Source organism: Podarcis erhardii (assembly GCF_964252035.2).
Source record: "Podarcis erhardii genome assembly, chromosome: 14".
Lineage (NCBI taxonomy): Eukaryota > Metazoa > Chordata > Lepidosauria > Squamata > Lacertidae > Podarcis > Podarcis erhardii.
In genome coordinates, this window is record NC_138503.1 from 5,640,561 (window position 1) to 5,662,457 (window position 21,897).

Consider the following 21,897-nt stretch of genomic DNA (forward strand, 5'->3'; position numbering starts at 1 on the left):
ACAGAGAGGTTAGGCTGGCCTCAACTAGAGCCAGGGCCTTCTCGGCCGCGGCTCCAATCTGGTGGAACGCTCTGTCACAAGAGACTAGGGCCCTGCGGGACTTGACATCTTTCCGCAGGGCCTGCAAGACAGAGCTGTTCCACCAGGCCTTTGGTCAGGGCGCAGCCTGACCCCCCTCCTCTGGCAACCTGCACAGAATTTTGCTTAATGGTTGCCATCAATTTGATTTTAATTAATTTTTATAATGAAATGTTTTTAGAATCATTGGATTATTTTGATTGTTTTTAGCCGCCCTGAGCCCAGCTTTGGCTGGGGAGGGCGGGATATAAATAAAATTTATTATTATTATTATTATTATTATTATTATTATTAGCCTTCCTCTCATCCTCCTCCTGGCGGGTCATTTGGGGCTCACCGGGTATCTTTTACCAGGAGCTTCCGAATGAAATCTTTGGCGAGGTCACTGGTGTGGCTGAAGAACTCTTCGTCAAATTCATAGTTCACAGCTGTGATGTTAGCCAGCGTCTCCTGTTTGGTATCTCCAAGGAATGGCGAAGCCCCGCTAAGCCTAGAGGGACCATAGGGAGAGAGAAGGGTCATTAGCCTGCAGAGGAAAAACAGGGGAAATTGGTCTCATTCTTGACCCCATAGCAGAGAATGCTATGCCTGCAGTTTTTCTGCCTGCTTTAAAACGGACCATGGGGGGGGGGGCTGAATGGTACAGTGGTACCTCGGGTTACATACGCTTCAGGTTACATACGCTTCAGGTTACAGACCCCGCTAACCCAGAAATAGTGCTTCAGGTTAAGAACTTTGCTTCAGGATAAGAACAGAAATTGGGCTCTAGCGGTGCAGCGGCAGCAGGAGGCCCCATTAGCTAAAGTGGTGCTTCAGGTTAAGAACAGTTTCATGTTAAGAACGGACCTCCAGAACGAATTAAGTTCTTAACTCGAGGTACCACTGTATTGACAGCTTCTGAAGGAAGGGAGAGGGCAGGCTGAGCCCATGAAGCTCTTAGAGGCAGACTCCATTGTGGATTAAATCTAGGGTCTTATGAAGAGCTATGAAATAGGAGACAGAATGATCTGATCTTATAGGGCACAACACCCAGGGAATTTCTCCTGTGAAATAAATGGGAGCTCCTCAAGAGCAAAACATTCACTTGTGGGGCTCCCATTTATTACTGAGAGCCAGTGTGGTGCACTAGCTAGAGGGTTTGAATCCCTACTCAGCCATGAAGCTCAGTGCGTGACTTTGGGCCTAACCTACCTTGCAAGGTTGTTGTGAGGATAAAAGTGGAAAGAAGGAGAAGCATGTATGCAGCCTTGAGCTCCTTGGTGGAAAGGCGGGATATAAATGTAAAAATAAATATATAAAATAAATAATGGGGTTTGCACGGAAATAAATCACCAGGGGATTGTGCCCTATGTAAGTTAGTGCCATTTGGACTTCCTATTTCGGGACAAAAATGTCTTGGGCTCCTCCTACCCAAAATTCGCTCAAGACAAGGGGTAGGAAAGATGCAGTGAAATCAAATCCGGGAAGCCTGTGGTGCAGGGAGGAAGTTATTTTTCTGAAGGTTCAGCAGCTGGCCTTGTTTGCAAGGAAAGAAGGCCTGCCTGCCAATAATGCAGAGGGTGCTCAGCAGTCTTTATTTAGCCTGGGAGAGGAGCCTGGCTTCTTTCTCAAACGCCCTTCACTGTAAGCAATGTCCTTTGCTTACCTTCTTTTTTAAATAAAATGTGTCATAGCACTTTCTTGTCTGTCTTTGAAGAGGCATGCTGAGTTGTGAAATCAAGAGACAGGGAAATGCTGCTCCTGTCCCAAGGGCTGAAACAGTCTCCCACTTCCAGGTCTATAACAGTCACCTTCCATATTTAGGCTGTGCAGCTTAAATGCTATTTATAGGGACGGACCTTAGCTCAGAGGTGGAGCATCTGTTTTGCATGCAGAAGGTCTCAGGTTCAGGCCCCACAACATCTCCAGGTAGGTATGGGAACATCCCCTGCCTGAAACCCTGGAGAGCTGCTGCCAGTCAGTGTAGACAACACTGAGAGAAACCAATGGGTTGGCTCAGTATAAGGCTGCTTCCTACATCCTAATATGTTTGTGGCAGCATCTCCTCACCATAAGGTAGGAATGTTCCTGTTACAGGAAAGGAGGCCAATGTGGAAGAGTGGACAGAGGCTTCATCTGGAACCAGGGAGACCTACTACTACTACTACTACTACTAATAATAATAATAATAATAATTTATTATTTATACCCCGCCCATCTGGCTGGGTTTCCCCAGCCACTCTGGGCGGCTTCCAAAAGAATATTAAAATACTGTGATACATCAAACACTGAGGAGGGGGATGCTTAACCCTTCCCCACTGAGTCATATTCTCACTCTGCATCAATACAGAGCTTTGAATACATTCTCAATAATTTGGAAGGATTTTTGTGCTGGTCGGTGTAATTAATGGGAGTCTATTTTACTTTCTGTATTGCAATACATTATTTCCAGGGGCATACCTGAAGTTATCCACTATTTTGCATAGAACTGAGCTGTTGTTACACTTAAAAAACTGTCCTGCATTTGAGATTTTGGAAGACTTTATGGTATATTGTTGGTCTTATTTCTGGTCAGTTGTCCATAATAAACTGGTGTGGATGATGCTATCATAATTCTTCTTCTTTACTTTATGTGCTGTCTTACTGCAGTTGCTTTTGTGCATCACTTTTTCTGATTATGTAATTTGCTTTGTAGGGTAGGCCAGTCTCGGTATCTGCATATTGCAGCTGTTGGGGAGGGAGGCAGAGAAACAGACACGTGGTTCACCTAAGGTCTCAGGGCTTTGTGGCAGAGGCAAGATTTGAGTTGAGGACTTTCTTACCACTAACCAACACTAGTTCCATTTGAGCAAGGTTTTTTTTGTGGGAGGGGTGGATTTGGGAAATGATAGGAAAAGAACTCGCAGGAAAAGACTAGACACCGGGGACACACAACTTCATTGAGACTGAGGAGCATTCCAACAACACAGACCTTCTTTCTTTGCTTTCTGCAGACTCCCCCACAGTGACTTTGCACAAATTCTACTTCCAGCCCAAGGACAAGGGTAACAACAGCTTGCATCAAAGTGTTCAAAGCACTCAAGAACCTAGTGCTGATTTTGGGGTGGGGGGGGCACAGAGCTCAGCATAGGAAGACACTGCAGTGCCACCTAGCAAGCAGCCTTGGCAACTGCATTGTGGAACTGGAATTTGCCAGAGGTGGCAAGCAGGCAGCTGTGGCTCAAGCAGATTCTGAACTGGGGACTAGAGAGATGCTGGGCTAACAACGGGGGTGGGGTGGGGTGGGGGTGGCTTCCCCTTGCCCCATGGAATCCCTGCCAATGGCCTGATCTTGGATATGAACTTGGGGTGGAGGAGAAGGGGTGATTCCAGGGAGGAACTGCTTTTTATCAAGGTTAAAATCGACTGAGTTCTACCTAGCGTTCTCTGCAACAAATCCAGTAACTGGGAGTGACTTCTACTTTAATTTGCTGGGGGCCAATTTGTGCGAATAAAATGATGGGGTGTATGTCAAATTGAGCTCCCTGGAGGAAAAGCAGGTCATAAGAGCAATACAAAAACAGAGATATAATCCAGTGACGTACTTACAGAATGTAAGTGATAACTCCTATACTCCTGAAACAAAGCAAAAGAAAAAAGATGGAAATATTTAAATTAACACCCACTATTGTGTAACCTACTGGCATATGCAGATGGAAAGTGGGAAAAAGAAAGCCACATTGGGACCTAACTTTGACACATAAACACATTTTATACCATGTTTGGTTGTTTTTAATAATAATATAAGAGAGTGTTGCCATTGCTGGTGTTTTTCCATAGAACTTGGCCAAACTAGTTAAGAAGGTCTTGAATCTTTACCAACTTATAAAACCCTAGCAGTGGCTCTTTCACTTGACGCAACCAAAGCTTTTGATAAAGTTAATTGGGATTTTCATAAATAATTATTAAAATTTCAAGAATTTGGCACCCAAAGTTTATAGGCATTATTGATCAGTGCTATAATAGCAATTTAGCACATATTTGAATTAGTGGTAGAGATTCTAATCAATTTCCAGTCTATAAGAGGACAAAACCAGGTTGTCCACTTTCACCCTTTTTTATTTGGAACCACTGGCTGAACTAATTAGAAATGACCCGATAATAACTGGAGTTCAAAGCAGTCATATGCAACACAGTATAATAATGTTTGCGGATGGTATCTTGCCTTTATTGACTGATCTCGAACCATCAGACAAGACGTGAAGCTATACTGGAAGGGAATGGAAAGAGGGAAATCCTTACCACATATCTGCAGCCAGGCCAAGAGGCTCGTAGTTCACTATTTCTGGTGCTGAAAGGAACAGCAAGAATCAGCAAGAGGGTGCACCAAGGATTTTAAAGGCAAGCACAGAACCACAAACCTAGAAGGCAGACACACACACACACACACACACACACACACACACACACCCTCTGGAGCCCCCAGAACACAATTCCCCTCCTCCTTCCCAACCCGCACTCTCAGCGCCACTGCTCATGCCCCACCTCCACAAACACCAAGAAATTCCCGGGGCATAACTCACACCAAAGGCTGGTCTCCTTTGGAAGGAGGTCATGGGAGGGCTTGCTGGCTTTTCATAACATTTGAGAACATTTTCAGACTTGCAGGTGGGTCTATGTGAAGGGGGCAAAGCTTAACCTAGGAACGGAAAATGTGTGGCCTTCCAGGTGTTGTTGGACTTGGGATAGCCTCAGCCAGCAGAGCCAATAAGCAGGGAGAATGGGAACTGTAGTCTGCCAGCATCTGGAGGGCCACAGCATCTCAACCCCTCCAGCGCAGGGACCCCCACAGACTAGTTTCCATGAAGCACACGCAGTGGCATAGCATGGGTTGTCAGCACCCGGGGCAAGGCAAGTAATTTGCACCCCCTAACCTGGGGCAAGGCAAGTAATTTGCGCCCTCTAAATCGGGGCAAGGCAAGTAATTTGCGCCCCTAACCCCATACCTGCCGCCCAAACGACGCTGCTTGCCCGGAGGAGGAGGAGGGCAGAGAGGCGAGGAAAATGCAACATGGCCCAGCAGCTGCAGCAGCAGCGGCAGGGCTGTGAGGAGAGGCTGCCTGGCGCGCCCTCCGTGACCCTGATGCGCGGGGACCACGGCGAGCGCTGAGAGCCGCTGCCTGCCGGACGCCTTCAGCCCGGACGCACACACAGCTCGTTGGTTCCGCGAGACATGGGGCTCTGCTACAGCCTGTGCCCGAGGCTCTTTGGCGACTCCGGAGGCGGCGAGCGCGCCCCCCCCAAGATGTTGCGCCCGGTGCGGCCAGCCCCCCCTGCACCCCCCACGCTACGCCACTGAACACACGTACTTTTCAGTTGCTCTAATCTAAACAAGTGGCAGCCATAAGGAATGCCAGAGACTGTAGTATAAACTTTGACTGACTGGTTAAACAATCAACAACTAACAGTGAAATGGCTGAGACTTACCCACAAATTCTGGTGTCCCAAAAATATTTTTAAACTCAACGCCATCTTCTATTTCATGAGCCAGACCAAAATCAATCAGTTTTATGTGCGGGATGGGGATATTCTTTTGTAGCAGCATAATATTCTCAGGCTTATTGGATAACAGGGAAGACACACATACAAAGAAATAATAAAGTCAGGTTTGTGGATTGATCCAGCCCTATTTTTTAACAGGAATATAAGAATCTGCCTCAGCATTTTCTACACTGATGTGCAGATTGCTTTCAGACACATACTCCACCCACCCCCACCCTGGAAATGCCAGGGATTCAACCTGTGACCACCTGCTTACAGAACAGATGCTAAACCACTAAGCTACAGCCCTTGCCTAACCTAGATTCAGGTGGGCCTATAGAAAAGGGCTCCTCTGATTGCCCTAAAACAGATGCAAAATGCAATTCAATGCACCAAAGCAAATGTCGCTGTGTCATGCTGAGTCATGGTGAGTCTGCAGCTCTAGCAAAGGACTCAGATGACAGCTCCAGGATCATATATTAAGAGACTTATATTTTGACAGCTCTCGTAATTTCAGTTTACGCTTTCCCCCTCAACTGCACAAGACAATGGCAATACAAAATCTGGCAGCTGCATAGTTTCATAAACGGAACTTAGAGACAGGACACCTTTTTTGTATACAGAAGGTCCCAGGCTCCATCTCTGGCAGCATCTCCAGTTAGAATCATAGAATCACAGAGTTGGAAGAGACGACAAGGGCCATCGAGTCCAACCCCCTGCCAAGCAGGAAGTTAATAAAGGCTCGGTTGCCCAGAGATGGAGAAGACTCTCTTCTGCCTGAGACAAGCATAGAAAGCCCCTTGCCAGTTGGGGTAGATTAGCAAACAGCCCAACCAGCTGCCAAAAGGCAGCTTAAGGTTCTTAATGATCTTTTCCCAAGTGGTAGTTATGTTACTCATGTTACAGGCCTCTCTCTTGAATGCTTAAGACTTGGGGGTTTGTTTGTTTCATTTTCTAGTACATGCAAAACCATTCCCCACCACTCTTTTTGATCAAGTACCCCACTAGCTTTTCCAGTCTGAAACAACTGCCACCACTTTCATTCATGAAAAATTCCCAGTCCTACATTGCCTAATGGAGGTACTGGTGGTTCCTTTCTCCTTTAAAAATAGAAAAGGGTGGGGAGAGATTTGATCCTCAGTCCTAAACACAAATCCCATTTAAGATGGATAAAAGTGGTTGGATAAATCAAGCCCCCTGATTCCCTCCCTCCCTGCCATTTAACCTGACTTTTCTCTTCCTGAAATGCAAAGGCACTGCAAGGTACGGGTGAGGGAAATGCCAGAGGTGAGACAGAAGCAAATCACATTAGCTACCTTTGTTCTTTTCCTAGTTCAGTTTACAGGGTGGAGGGTTGCTACACAAGAGGCAGGTCAGTCCCCAAAGAGGAATCTTCCACCATTCACAGCACAGCAAAGGGTGGGAGGAACTCAGATTTTGAGATTAGATTACAGGCTGTGCTTGCTGTGACAGTGAGCACAGTTCCAGTGTATACAAATCAGCTGAGCTCTGGTTTATTTGTTTATAGAATTTCTTAATTGCCCTTTCCCCAGAAGGTTGCAAAGGCTTACACATCCACATGGCACAGGAGCCACAAAAAACAAGCATGTTTAAACCACACCCCAGCCTTGCCTTTCCCAACCGGGTGCCCTCCAAATGTTTTGAACTGCAACTCCCACCAGACTCAGCCAGCACAGCTAAAAAAGGCTGAGGGCTGACTGGGAATTATAGCCCCCAAAATATGGAGGGCACCAGGCAGCTGAAAGCTGGTCTACAGTCAGCTGCCAACAGGGTCGCCAACTTGGGCCCCAGATTATGGGTACCCAGAGGCACATGCGACGTAATGTGACGTCATGATGTCACGGTGCGCTGTGACATCATGACATCACATTACGTCACATGTGTTGTAGAGCTGCCTGGGAATCCTGGAAGTCCTGTCTAAGGCCCTGTGGTGTGGGTGCCAAGCATCCACAACAAAATTTTTGTGAGTGCCCGATCCCCCAGGGTCCCCTAGAGCTGGCATCAGTGGCTGCCAAGCCCATTCTGCCTGACTTCCCTGCTTACCTTTAAATCAAAATGGGCTATTTTCTTGTCGTGCAAGTAGCTGACACCATCTAGGATCTGCTTAATGAACTGTGTGGCTTCCTCTTCACTCAGCGACTCCTTCTGGGCCAGGAAATCAAAAAGTTCTCCTCCAGACACACTACAAAGCCGACAAGAAAGTATTGTGATAGCTGCATTAACAGCAAAAGCATGCAGATTCATTGTACTATTCTGCTTCCGGTTCCCTGGATTAGTCTAATGGATGTTTCTAACAAATTACTACTGCTGTTTGTTGAACAGGGCATTCATCCTCAAATCTTTGCACAAAGCTTATGAGGTGGTTAGATTGTGTCCAATCTTTATTTTTATTTTGTAAAGTCTCTGGTCTTTACTGAGCATTTGTTCCAATTTGTTTAAGCAGTGATTATATGATAATGAGCACTAATCCTGCATTCTTCCTGATTTACTTGCTGAGTGTTTATACATAATCTGGTTAATCATTCATTCACCCCATATTTTTAAATGCATTTGCCCATCACTTTCCAAACTGCAAAAAGTCCATTTTAAAAAAATAAGATTTGTTGCCCTCGGGCAATGCAGCATTTTAATCTGCTTTAAATGTACAATCCTAACATTCTGGTAGGCTCTTGAATCCCTCTCTCAAATTGCTGGCAGTCTGGATGCACCCCTAGGGAGTCAACAGCTGTCCTTTGTGGATAAGGCTAAGGGGAAGATTTACAACACTCTTCTCTTCTTCTTCTTCTTTGTTGCTTTGTCCCATAGTTAAATATATATTGATATACGGTACTACATATGCATATCACTTATGCATTTATTTATACTACATATGCATATCACTTATGCATTTATTTATACTACATATGCATATCACTTATGCATTTATTTAATTTATAATCCTCACCTTCTATCCCATATGGGACCTTTCTGGAAATGAATGGTCAATGGCATCAGCCGCATAATAAAACCCTCAAACCAATTACAGCACAGAAAGGACAACTGGGATGTACCTGAGCATGCTATCAACACTGATGCCTCTCCACCCTAAATTGGCACCTTGCCAATTATAAGTTTGTTCCTTTAAGGATCTAACTTTCTTAAAATCCAATTTGATTTATGTCTTACACTGCAAGTGTTTCCTATTGCAGCTCAATTCTTGATTTAGAATAGATGAACAAACTGATTTTATAGCCCCTGTGGTCTAGGAACCTGGATATAAGTTAAATAATGAAGCAGTTTACTGCCCTGAATAATGAGCCAGGAATGGGGTGTGTATGAGACTCATTCACACACCAACACTGATATATATGAACTTTGCCTTTGCACTTATTCAAAATCCAACGTGCCACCAAAGCTGGTCACTGAACCTTGAAATTCTGATGGACAGCTAACATGTTGCACACAAGTTCTCCACAAGGTGGCCCTCAGCACCAACACAGTTTTCTACACAAAATCCCAAGAATCTGAGACTGCTAGCGGGGAAAACAAGAACAGAAGAGTCCAATCCCAGTTGTGGTTTTAAGGGCTAGAGGGCTTGGAATTCTGCACTTGATGGGCTCAAATTTTGCACACAAACAAAGGAATAGACGGAGCTGACTGAATTGCTTTGCAATTATTCAAATAATTTGCACACTTTATCTCTCTCTCTCTTATTAAGCATAATTTAGTCTGGTTTTACTCTTAACGGGGAAACCCTTACTCTCTGCCCACAATATTTTATGCAGCTCCCCAGTGGGCTTCTGATATTTCAACTGATATTGCTTACACATATTCTAGCTTATCTTAAGAACTAGAAACTTTATCTATTCATTTGTTTTAAAAGTGCATTCCTGTGCATTTCAGCACATACGCAGCCTCTCCTACTCACAGCTCGAGGATAAGGACCACATCAGTCTTGTTCTCATACACGTCATGCAGCTTGATTATATTGGCGTGAAGGATCTGTTGCAGGATGTTGACCTCCCTTTCGATCTCCTCTCGCCGGACTCCACGGCGGCTGGCACGGCTCTGTCGTTTCTTGATAAATTTGGCGGCGTATTCCATCCCCGTGACTTTCTCCCGGCATTTCTTCACGATAGCAAACTGGCCACTGCAAAGAAGAAAGAGGAGCTGAAGGCAATTCTCCCACACCAGGGAAACTGGCGATCCTTTGGAAAGTCAGGAGTGGGTGCAGGAGACGGGTCCAAATTCCTGGAGTAGCCCCACTTCTGGCTACAGACACAACGAAGATCGTTGGATGCCAAGCTAATATGCATTAAAATGTCAACAGAACCCTAATAATAATAATAATAATAATAATAATAATAATAATATATTATTTATACCCAACCCACTCTGGGCGGCTTCCAACAAAGTATTAAAATACAGTAGTCTGTTAAACATTAAAAGCTTCCCTAAAGAGGGCTGCCTTCAGATGTCTTCTAAAAGTCTGGTAGTTGCTTTTCTCTTTGACATCTGGTGGGAGGGAGTTCCACAGGGCGGGTGCCACTACCAAGAAGGCCCACCACTAGAAGGCCCTTTGCTCTGGACCTCAGTGTCCGGGCAGAACGGTGGGGGTGGAGACGCTCCTTCAGATATACTGGACAGAGGACATTTAGCACTTTAAAGGTCAGCACCAACACTTTGAATTGTGCTCGGAAGCATACTGGGAGCCAATGTAGGTCTTTCAAGACAGGTGTTATATGGTCTCGGCGGCCGCTCCCAGTCACCAGTCTAGCTGCCGCATTCTGGATTAGTTGTAGTTTCCGGGTCACCTTCAACGGTAGCCCCACATAGAGCGCATTGCAGTAGTCCAAGCAGGAGATAGCTAGACATAAGAATGTAAGAAGAGCCTTGCTGGATCAGGCAATGGCCCAACTGGTCCAGCATCCTGTTCTCACAGCAGTCAACCAGATGTCCCAGTGGGAAACCCGGAAACAGGAGCTGAACACAAGAGACCTTTCCCCTCCTGTGTTTTCCAGCTATTTGTATTCAAGCATCACTGGCTCTGAGCTTGGAGGCAGAGCACCCATAAAGCACCAGGAAAAGATTTAAAGCTTTGAGTCTGCTTTCGAATAATGCTTATTTGGTTTGTCTAAAAAAAGAAATCTGAGCATAAAAAGGGTTTTCTTAGCTCAGAGTTTCAGGGCTCCAAGAAGTTAGCCTTGGGTTAATGTACCCTTTTGGCTCTAGGCAAACTTATTTAAAAAATAAAAATAAAAAATCTCCAAGGCTTTTAAAGTATTAACTTGTAAACTGTCCAGATTTGCTATGCAATTCTGGCTAGCTTTTGCTATTATGTTTGTGTTATTTATTACACTATATAGAAATTTATAAAACCTTCACAAATGAAAAATCTTTATGAAATCCTGATATGGCGGGAGGGGGAGACCTCCTAATACAATTTTTTAAAAAACTGATTGCAGAGTTATGAAGTCTACAAACGCAATTTTTAAAAAACCTTAAAAGTTACAGGAGGGATTATCCCACCTCCCAGTCAAATGCCTTTATTTACTGTAAATGTTTTAGCACGCTACAAACTTTTACAACTTGAGACTATTCTTAAATGTCAGCTGGCCTAACTTGACCGCAGCTGCTGCATTTCAAGGTTATTCTTCAACCACCAATTTTAGTATTTCCTCCGTAGCTCAGAAAAGGAAACAAGTGCTGCATCCTCTAGTATTTTAGTGTGATGGAAGCCCCCCCTCCCCCGATCCAGGTAAGAAGTAATTAGTCAGCAGAGGAAGGAAGCAGAGAATTCCACATAAAGTACAGTATGGATGAGATCACTTTGCCGCTTCCTGTCTTCCTCTTGTACGCTCAACACAAGGTATGATTTGAATGCAGAGCAGGTGTTGGAGGGGAGGGAGAGAGATGGCCTTCTCACGATTTCCAGGCAATGAACCCAAGACAGGCGAGGAAAAGAGGCCTAATTCACATGACGTTTTACAGCAGACTTTCCCAAAACTGGTGCCCTCCAAATGTTTTGGACTACACCTCCCATCAGACCCAGTTTGGGGAAGGCCGATTATTATTTTGCATTTATACAGCACAAAACACATTGAATGTTGCATTGGAGAGTAACATAAGCAAAACAGAGGGGCCCAGATGATCTTACAATCTAAATGTTCACAGTGGGGAAGAAAACTGCAATGGGGCATAGATGCAGCGGAGATATGTGTCCTTAGATTTTGTTTCATTTGATGTTGGGGGCACGGGTTTGAAGCCAAAGGCTTTGTGAAAGGTGTAGCGGGTACCATGGAGGGAGAATGCAGGACAGGGCAGCTCTGTGAAAGAGCCATGGCACTGTGTGCCGGAGGAGCAGCAGCAGGGCAATCAATGAGCTGCAATAAGGAGGCTTCCACGTTTTACCCTGCGTATTCCATTTTAACAGCAGGTTATACATTCTTGAAAGTATCTTAGTTTTGGGTTCTAGTAATTCTGTTTCCAATTTTGATTTTTCCACTGGAAGCCAATTTTTTTGTCCAAATTGTAGGCCTCTCTTATTTGAAAATAATGAAGCCAATCTCGCACTTTATCTTTTAATTTCTCGAAACTCTGCAGTTTCAATTTGTCTCCTTCTTGTTCCAATATTTCCCAATACTTCAGCCATTTGGCCTTCATATTGAGTCTTTTAATACGCAGGAATACGCAGGATGAAACGGTTACATCAGCTATGATTAAATGGGCACAAGATATTGGTCATAATATTATGTTTGTGGACTGGGAACAGTTGTGGACCACCGGTATGAAATTTACGGCATGTAATGCCTTAAGAGAGAATATTATGAAAATGATGTACAGGTGGTACATGACCCCAGTCAAGCTTGCAAAAATTTATCATTTGCCCGATAATAAATGTTGGAAATGTAAAGAGACTGAAGGTACATTCTTTCACCTTTGGTGGATGTGCCCAAAGATTAAGGCTTTCTGGGAAATGATCTATAATGAAATGAAAAAGGTGTTTAAGTACACCTTCCTGAAGAAACCAGAGGCCTTTCTCCTGGGCATGGTTGGCCAATTGGTGTTAAAGAAGGATAGAACTTTTTTTATGTACGCTACAGCAGCAGCAAGAATACTCATTGCAAAGTATTGGAAGACACAAGATCTACCCACCCTGGAAGAATGGCAGATGAAAGTAATGGACTATATGGAATTGGCGGAAATGACTGGCAGAATCCGAGACCTGGGAGAAGAGCTGGTGGAAGAGGACTGGAAGAAATTTAAAGACTATTTACAGAAACAGTGTAAAATTTATGAATGTTAAAATGATGTTGGATTGGAAATAAGCGGTATTAGTGACAAAGTTAGAAGCAGTATGCAAAAATGAACTTGTGGATGAAAATATTGGAGTTGTGATATGTTAAGGTACAAATTTAAAGATGATAAATGGAAAGAGGGTAAGGATTTGCTGATTATGTACCGTAAATGGGAATACAAAAAGGGGAGGTGTGAGGAGGTCAAGAAAATAAGGATACGAGCTTCAAAGTTAGAAAAAGAATAATGGATTTTTTTCTTTCTTTTTTCTTTTTTTTCTATTTTTTGTGTTTTGTGTATTTTTCTGTTTTCTGTTTTTTTCTTTTTTGTTGTATTTTGTTAAAAAATTTAATAAATATTTATTTTTTTAAAAAAAGGAGGCTTCCACGTTTTACTACTGCTTTACTACTGTTTATGATCCAGCGCACTGGCCTTCATCGAAGACTGGGGAAAGTTTGTAGAATACCTGAAAAATGTATGTGATGTGCAAACAACACTAGTGGGGTTTCAAGAAGCACTGTAAAAGTTTTAGATGTATTGTTAAAAAGAAATAGAAGGGGGAGGGAAGACAAATGGCAATACAACGAAGGGAATGCGTGCTGAAGAATAAAAATGGGTGATTGCCAGAGAAGCTGAAGGAAGTCCAAAAAGAATTAATTTGTTAAAATTTGGATAAAATTGTATGATTGTGTTGGAAAATTAATAAAAATTTATATGAAAAAAAATCAACTGGTGGTGGTGGGGTGTGGGGACCCACAAGTAGGTTGTGGCCTGGTGCAAGGTGGGTCGCAACAGGAGCATTACTATCAAGATTATGAAATGGGTCCCCTAATAATAATAATTATTATTATTATTATTATTTATTTGTACCCCGCCGATCTGGCTGGGTTTCCCCAGGCACTCTGGGCGGCTTCCAACAAAGATTAAAAATACATTAAAATGCATGTTTGGGTCAAAAGCAGGTCCTGGCTCTGAAAAAAAGGTGGAAGATATTTGACCTACAGAAAGTTAGGGGATGGGTCAACACAGCTTCTTGCATTTTGGGGCACTGTGGGTGTAAGTACCAGGGTGGGGGGTGGGGCTGTCACGACAATAATTTACCACTCCATTACTGGGAAGAGACCAGCTTGGAGAAAGAATTTGAAGAAAGATATAACTGTGCTTAATTGATTGATTGATTGATTGATTGATTGATTGATTGTTATTTATTTATTATGCATTTATATCCCATCTTTGCTCCCGTCAACTCACAGTGGTAAGTGTGGTTCTTCGTCCTACCTTTTTCCCTTTTAAAAAAAATTCTCACAACAATCCTGTGAGGTTGCACCACAGAAGCAATTCTGCGACAGTTTCAGGTGAATGGATGCAGCAAAATATGAAGGGTTTCCTCCTTTTGCATCCGTAACTCGACTCACAGGCAGACATTCTACAAGTTGTTTGGAATAATCCACATATTCAGATCTGCAGGTAGAAAATCTGCTCATCAAGAAGATGAAGCAGCCTGAGGAGTGCCAGCAGGGGCTGTACCATTCAGGATGCAGAAAATCCTCCCTAGGGCACCTCTCAACAGAATCCCATTCATTCAGAATACCAGACTGATTAAAATTACAGGGTTTTGTTTACACAGCAGAACCTCTGAGCTATAAACTTTCCCTCTGTCATTAAACACACTACAAGTATAGTAATTACAGAATATGTATGCAGAGGGCATACATTATGTGGCATATCCTGCAATTAAATGCCTTATTTCCCAATGTAATACTAAGAGTATTATATAATTAACAGAGAGACCACAGCCAAAGTCAGGTCTAAAGTCTCTCACATGTCCATAAAAGCCCAGAAATCCAGAGATAAGGCTCACACTTGACCTTCACATGGCCTGGAATGCCTTAGGATTGTGGTACGGACCCTCAACCACTAATTTTAGTTCTGTGATTGCTAGCCTGATCTACGCACACAAAGATGGGTTATAATCTGGAGTGTCATTCCAGACCATTTCATCGAGAGCTGGGGGATTATGGACCAGGCGAGGGATCTGCCTATACATCTTGGGATCTGGGTATTTAAAGAATTGCCTAGTTCCATACAAATGTGTCCAATTGCCAAGATCTTCCACTGAGGTTCTTCCCTGGGTACCTCCATTCTCCAGCTTTAGGAACACATGAAGTTTTCTTACATCAGTTCAGACTGTGTGGATAATGTCATTATATGGTTTAGGCACTAGGTGGCAGTGGACCTAAGTGTATCTGGGTGGAGTTGGGTTTTCAGTGCTGTGCTGTTCTTCTTCTTTAGCTTCCCAGCACGGCAAAGGGTTGTGGGAAACAAAATCTAAGATTTGTTTTTAAGATTGAGGTAGGCTTGATATTTGGTGTGAATCTGAAATCGTCATTTGATGCCAAATTGTAAACTAGGGGCACTGCTTCGAAGTATCACCCACATCTCCCAGCTGGCTGGATAATGTGGCAGAGCAGCTCCACCTGAAACCAACACACCTGGCTTAGCCTATTCCTCAGTCTATGGATGAAGCCAGAATACTTGAGAGGTATTAGTATGGTAATATTACAACTGCAACAGACGATTCCAAGAATTTCTGTGTTTGATAAGGTGCTTCCATAGGACTTTGGAACTTGCAGCAATTTTGTTCCCTTCCATATCTTCAATTTTGTTTAAGGATGAGACAGGAATTTGATCCTCACATTTGTTTGTGCAGCAGCTGAAATGTTGGACTCCAGTGTGGGAAGCCCACTCAGCTATGATCCCTCACGTGGCTCTTCTGGGGCAGACCATAACTTCTCAGTCTAGCTAGTGCAGCTGCACAGTCCTGCCTCCAAGTGTAACAGGACTCAGAAAAACATTCATCCATACACACTGCGAGGAGTCTTGTAAAATGTCAAGGCCGCAGCTGCACTATGGATTTAATGTAGTATCATACCGCTTTAAACACTTGCGGCTTCCCACAAAGATTCCTGGGAACTGTAGTTTGTTAAGGGTGCTAAGAGCAGTTAGGACATACAATTCTGAGAGTTCCTGGGGAAGAGAGACTGGTTGTTAAACCATTTTGAGAACTGCAGCTCTGCAAAGCAAACAGAGGTCTCCTTGACAACTCTCAGCACCCTTAGGTAAAGGTAAAGGGTCCAGTCGTGGCCGACTCTGGAGTTGCGGTGCTCATCTCACTTACTGGCTGTGGGAGCCAGTGTACAGCTTCTGGGTCATGTGGGCAGCATGACTAAGCCGCTTCTGGTGAACCAGAGCAGCACACGGAAACGCCGTTTACCTTCCCGCCAGAGCGGTACCTATAACTACTTGCACTTTGACGTGCTTTCGAACTGCTAGGTTGGCAGGAGCAGGGACCGAGCAACAGGAGCTCGCCCCGTCGCAGGGATTCAAACCGCCGACCTTCTGATCAGCAAGTCCTAGGCTCTGTGGTAGCAAACTACAATTCTTTGGGAGAAGCTATAACTGTTCAAAGTGGCATGATACTGCTTTAAATGTATAGTGCTGATGGGTCCTCTGCTATTATTTTTTATGTGTTTAATTAATTATTTGCATTTCCTTTTGCATTTGAGTATAAATCAGCATTAATTTGACATTTTGCATCAGTGTAGATAACTTTATTATCACTTTTTATTTCTGTCCATTTTTATATGTATCTATATATGTGTGTATGCATGTACAACTTTTCTAGTTTTTCATCTTAGAATTTATTGGACTATATGAATCACAAAAAGAAACAAATGTTAACAATAAATCATAAACGAGTAATGTATGGATGTGTGAGGGTGAAAACTAAGCTATTTTATAGTTTAACAGACTTCTACAAGTAAAGGAAGGCATTCAGTCCTTTTCCTGCGGAATATTTACCTTCTACATGATTGCTTTTTGAATTATTCCTGTGAAAGGTCCTGTTCAAATGTAATTGTTGGACTCCAACTACGATCAGCCCCAGCTAACAGGCAGTCTCTGGTCAGGAATGATGGGAGTTGAAGTCCAACAATATCTGAAAGTCCATCCTTGCCCTCCTGCACCCACAGTAAGTTCAGCTCTATCCTGGGGGAGAAAGTTTGAGACACCCACATACCCAACTCAGCTGATTTGATGGGCTTCTCTCAGAGAACATGCTTATTTCTTTGGCATGTGCAGGATCAACAAACATTGCCTAAGAAGATGACAGCATCATCCCTGTTGTACGTGGTCCTGCTTTGGTCTTCACCTTTGCTCAAGCCCCCAAATCATAGCAGGACAGAGGAAGGAATGGAGCTGCCTGGAAGATTCCCCTGACACCAAACAGCATCCTGGTTTAATGACTTTCAGAAGCAGCTGCTCAAAGGGAAGAGACGAGAGGGAAGGAGGGAGTGTGTGCATTTGCAGGTCAATCCTTAAAGAACTTGTCAAATTATTTTCAGCTTGGAAGCTGATAAAATATGATGCACAGGGCAGGAACTTTGGGAATTTTCTTACACTCCTCTTGTGGGCCCTCCTCCCTCTTCACTTGCAGATAAATGGACAAAGGGCATGTTCAGCTGCTCCACAACAAGCTGGGGAGGGGGGGCTCCCCAAACCTCTATTTAGTGATCTAAAAGGGCAACTACCAGACACTCACCATCTGCAATGTAATCTTTATTTCTTGCTGGTGATCTTTCGCTGGTAATCTCAGCAAAATGCCCAAAGGGCAAACAAATAAATATTCTGGTTACTCATTCACACACTAGAAAACTGCCCTGTTCATCTTCACTGCTTTCCCTCCTAGTCCTGGAGACAGAGCACAGTCAAACTAGGCTACTGGCTGAATTCTAACTGGGACAAGACCAAACAGAAGCAAGCAGGCTGTTGGGACACTCAAGGTGGCTGAGGAAGTAGAAACGGAGGGTGAAGCGTCCAATATATACAGGTCCAGCACTGGAGGAGCATGGAAAGGTTTGGGGAAGAAGAGAGAGCAGACTCTGTAATGCTTAGTCTGAAAGCAATAAGCCCACCTCCATATCCTGGCTTCCTGGACAGGGTGCACTTTCTCCACCTAACTGAGGCAAAAAGTCTGTAGAAAAACACATCATGAGCTGGAGGCAGAAGCAACTGATCCACCATCAAGGGTGGGAGGAAGGGAGTGGCTTTCAGAAGTAGCTTCGGCTCCCCTCCTCATCTGGACTTTAGGAAGCAGAAATGTTGAGCATGTGAACATGGTGGGATATTAGCAGCCAAACCCAACAAATGCATATTATGGCTACTTAGCATGAGAAGGAGCTAATACCACAGAGCTGATACAACTACGTTGACCCAAGAGAAGTCCTTAAGTCACAGCCCAGATACAACAAAAATGGCCGCCTAACCCCGACGCTCTGAAGAAAGCCATCAATCAACAATGCCTGTACAACTCTATAATGCCACAACATCCAAGAACCACCACACCAAAACACCAAACCACAACATCCCCCCACTTCAAAAATACACAGACTAGGCCACCAAGACAACTGAAATGGCACCAACCAAGGAGATGGTGAACGACAAAGAGATCGCAACATCCTCCATGATGACAACTGCCCAACATCAAAAAGGGACCTGAGGGTAATTGAACTGAGAATAGCAGAACTTTTGAAGAAAACAGTGACTCCCCTGAAGACAATAATCAGCGACCTGACCTCCAAAGTGGAAACCCTCACTGTCACCATCTCCACTCTCGGAAAAGAAAACCAGATGCAACTAAAACAAGTAGAGCAACTCTGAGAGGAAAACACATGTCTGAAAAACAAATTAGCTGATACGGACAACCGCCAAGAAAGAGAAAGCATGGAAGTGAGAATTAAACTAGCAGGCCTAGAAGACTGCAGCAGACGCTGCAACATCCGCTTCCGCAATTTCCCTGAGAAACTCATGTAAAAACATGCTGATTCCCAGACCATCCGCGGGCTGGATTTAGAAGGCGATTGGGCTGGATCTAGCCCCCGGGCCTTAGTTTGCGAACCCATGAACTAAAACAACAGCCCCCACCCCAATACAACAACTAGCAAACAGGCTAAAATCTGACAAATAACTAACATAATGGTGGTGCCAGAGCATGCCAATACTCACATCCCTACTTTATACCTCAACAAACCAATAATGCTATTAATGGATTCTGGGATTCCGAGACCTGGGAGAAGAAAGGATTGAAGAGGATTGGAAGAAATTTAAGATTTATCTACAAAAATATTGTAATTTGGTTGAATGTTAAGAAGGATGCTTGATCATAAAATAATTGGCCACCACTAAATTAGACCGGAATTTGACGATAATTGAGATTAAGGAAAATATAAACCTTCTGGAGAATTGTTAGACTATTTTTAAATGAGTGGAAATAAGATGGTAAACAAGATGATAATTTGCTTGAAAAAATTATTCAACGATGTAAGTGGGAGCAGGAGACGTGAGGAAGTCCAAAGAAGTTATGAGATTTTGTTATGACATAACTAATGTTGTCTATTATCTGTGCATTTCTTTTATAAAAAAACCCTTAATAAATATTTAAAAAATAATAATAATAATGCTATTAATGAAACTGACAACATTGTTTATAAATCTTGTGCCACAAAGGCACTTGACATGGTCTCACTGACTGACCCCTATCGCAAGTGAAAGGGGGGGTGGCCTGTTCTCAAAAAAGGCCCTCCATGCCAGCTGAGACACAAGACCAACCCGCTGGGAGCCAAATGGTCCAAGCTACTCCAAACAAACACCTATATAACTACATATAGGTGACCCTCTATAACCTACACCCCAATCCTCAGCCCATCTCTAACTCTAACCCCCCTTCCCCCACCCACCACATTATATGTCAGCACAACACACTGTGTTTGATAGACAATACAAGGTGAGAGACACAGGGCAACCCAGACAGGTTGGCAGGGAATCATCCTATAAGGTAGATAAGTAAGAAGGCGAGCTTAAAAGCAATTACACTAAATGTGAGGGGCTTAGGAAGCCCTATCAAAAGAAAACACATCACCTCGTGCATAAACACCATGAAAACACACATTGCCTTCCTACAGGAAATACACAACCCGCCCAAAGGAAGCAAACTCCTGAGCGAACCCCGCTTCAATCAACAATGGGTGGTACCTGGCTCAGGAAAGGCACACGGAGTAGCCTTAGTACTCAGTAGAGACCTACATTATAAAGCCACAACGGTGCAAAAAGACAAAGAAGGCAGATTCGTTTTCGCCAAAGGGATACTAGATGGCAAACTAAATTGACAATTGGCTCCATCTATGCTCCAAACAAGAAGACACTAAACAATCTCCTTTCCTTCTCCAAAGGGAAAGCAATCCTAGGAGGTGACCTCAACCTAAATATGAGAGGCACCTCCCTAAAATACATGTATCCTACAACCCCCTGGGCAACCTTCCTCAGAGGGACAGCTAGAGACTCTTACAAACTACTGAAAATGCTAAGAAATGGAGGCCTTTATGGTATCTGGGAAGAAAAGAACCCAGGAGATACCAGCCACACATTACAGTTTAGATGCCACAGCACAATATCCAGACTGGACAGTACTCTGCTCACACAAGGCCTGATCCCCCTGGTAGAAACAGCAAACATTAGTAACACTGAAATCACAGACCATGCCCCAGTAGAAGTTACCCTCAAAATAGGAGAGGAAACAGAAACTACCCCATCATGGTCCTTCAGCCCCATCCTAATCACAACCAACTAGCTAGAAAGTGTCTCTTGAAAACTCTCCAAAACTACTTTAAGGACAATGATGTGGGCAACATAACAACCTCCCTCCTCTGGGACACAATGAAAGCAGTCACCAGAGGAGCCTGCATCAAGGAGACAGCATCCCTTAAAAAACTAACCTCCTCAATAATTGGTAAATTAGAACAATAAATTATGACCCTCTATACACTATAAACAAACAGGAGCCAAAAAAACTCCCTAAACTCATGAACAAAAAAGAAGGGAAATTGACTATCTAGAAATCAATAAAACAATGATTAATATCCTATACTCTAAACAACACTTTTACGAATATGGAGGGAAGAACTCCAGACTATTAGCAAACAGATGCAAGAAAAAAATCACTCAAAACAGGTCACACCTTTATTCCCAGTCTTTCTACTATTACAAACTGGGAAAATGCTCATCTCAGCCTCCTGCACGAGGTTGCCAACTTTTTAACCAGCCCTTGCAGCTATGCCTTTAACAGCAGAGTACGTAGATCAACGAAATTGACTTTTAGTGGTGCTTGTGCTTAATGGTTCTATTGTATGATGGCATGAATTTTCTGTATCCTGCTCTTAGTACAAGCAGAATAAAAATAAATGTTCAGCATCATGTACACACACGCGTGCATACACAGAGGGAGCTGCAGAGCACAGCTGCAGAAGTCACTTGAAAAGTTGGCAGCCCAAGCTATTTAGGCGTTCAGCTACAGTGTCACAGCCCACCTTGCTCTGGCTTCTGAAGGAGAATGTGCCACTAAACGACTAAGCTGGTAGTAATAAACTAATACTCAAAGATGAAGCTGTGGAGCACCATGTAAGGCAGAACTTTCCAAACTGTGTCTGTGTGACACATTAGTGTGTCGGCTGCAGTGTGTAGGTCGCACAAATGTTCCTGACCCTCCTCCTGGGTCTGGAAAGGAGTTAGCTTAACCTCTGGTTTGCTAGTATAACTGTGTCACAAAATGATGCATGTCTAAAGATTGTGTCACCAACATTAGAAGTTTGGAAAGCTCTGGTGTAAGGAAAACCAGCCCAGCCTAAGGTATTCCTAAAAGGAACAGAGTGGGGCCCTGCCTTCCTGAGCATTTCCTGGTCAATGAGGGCTGTTGGAGGACATGAGCTTGTCACTGCAGCTGTCAGGAGCAGGTCAGCAATAAATCACACAGCATCAATGAGGTTAACTCTTTATTCAAGGAAATGAGTTCGACTCAGGAGGCCAGGCTTAGTGAGGACAGCAACTTGTCCTGATAGAACTTGCTGCTATGATGCAGTTGCCCAAGTCTACACATCCTTTGGGTCCTTCCCAAGCAATTGGAGACTCTATTGT

At 43.7% G+C, this 21,897-nt stretch overlaps 1 protein-coding gene across 2 annotated transcripts in view; it reads right to left on the reverse strand.

Moving 5' to 3' along the window:
- DAPK2 (death associated protein kinase 2) overlaps positions 1-21,897 on the reverse strand; it is a 41,856-nt gene that overhangs the window by 11,232 nt on the left and 8,727 nt on the right. For both annotated transcript variants that reach the window (XM_081839091.1, XM_081839090.1), the window contains exons 2-7: positions 9,506-9,727; positions 7,642-7,780; positions 5,524-5,653; positions 4,339-4,387; positions 3,646-3,672; positions 416-568 (exon numbers count right to left, since the gene is read on the reverse strand). In XM_081839091.1, the coding sequence (XP_081695217.1) occupies positions 416-568; positions 3,646-3,672; positions 4,339-4,387; positions 5,524-5,653; positions 7,642-7,780; positions 9,506-9,727 (720 nt within the window). The remainder of the gene's footprint in view (positions 1-415; positions 569-3,645; positions 3,673-4,338; positions 4,388-5,523; positions 5,654-7,641; positions 7,781-9,505; positions 9,728-21,897) is intronic.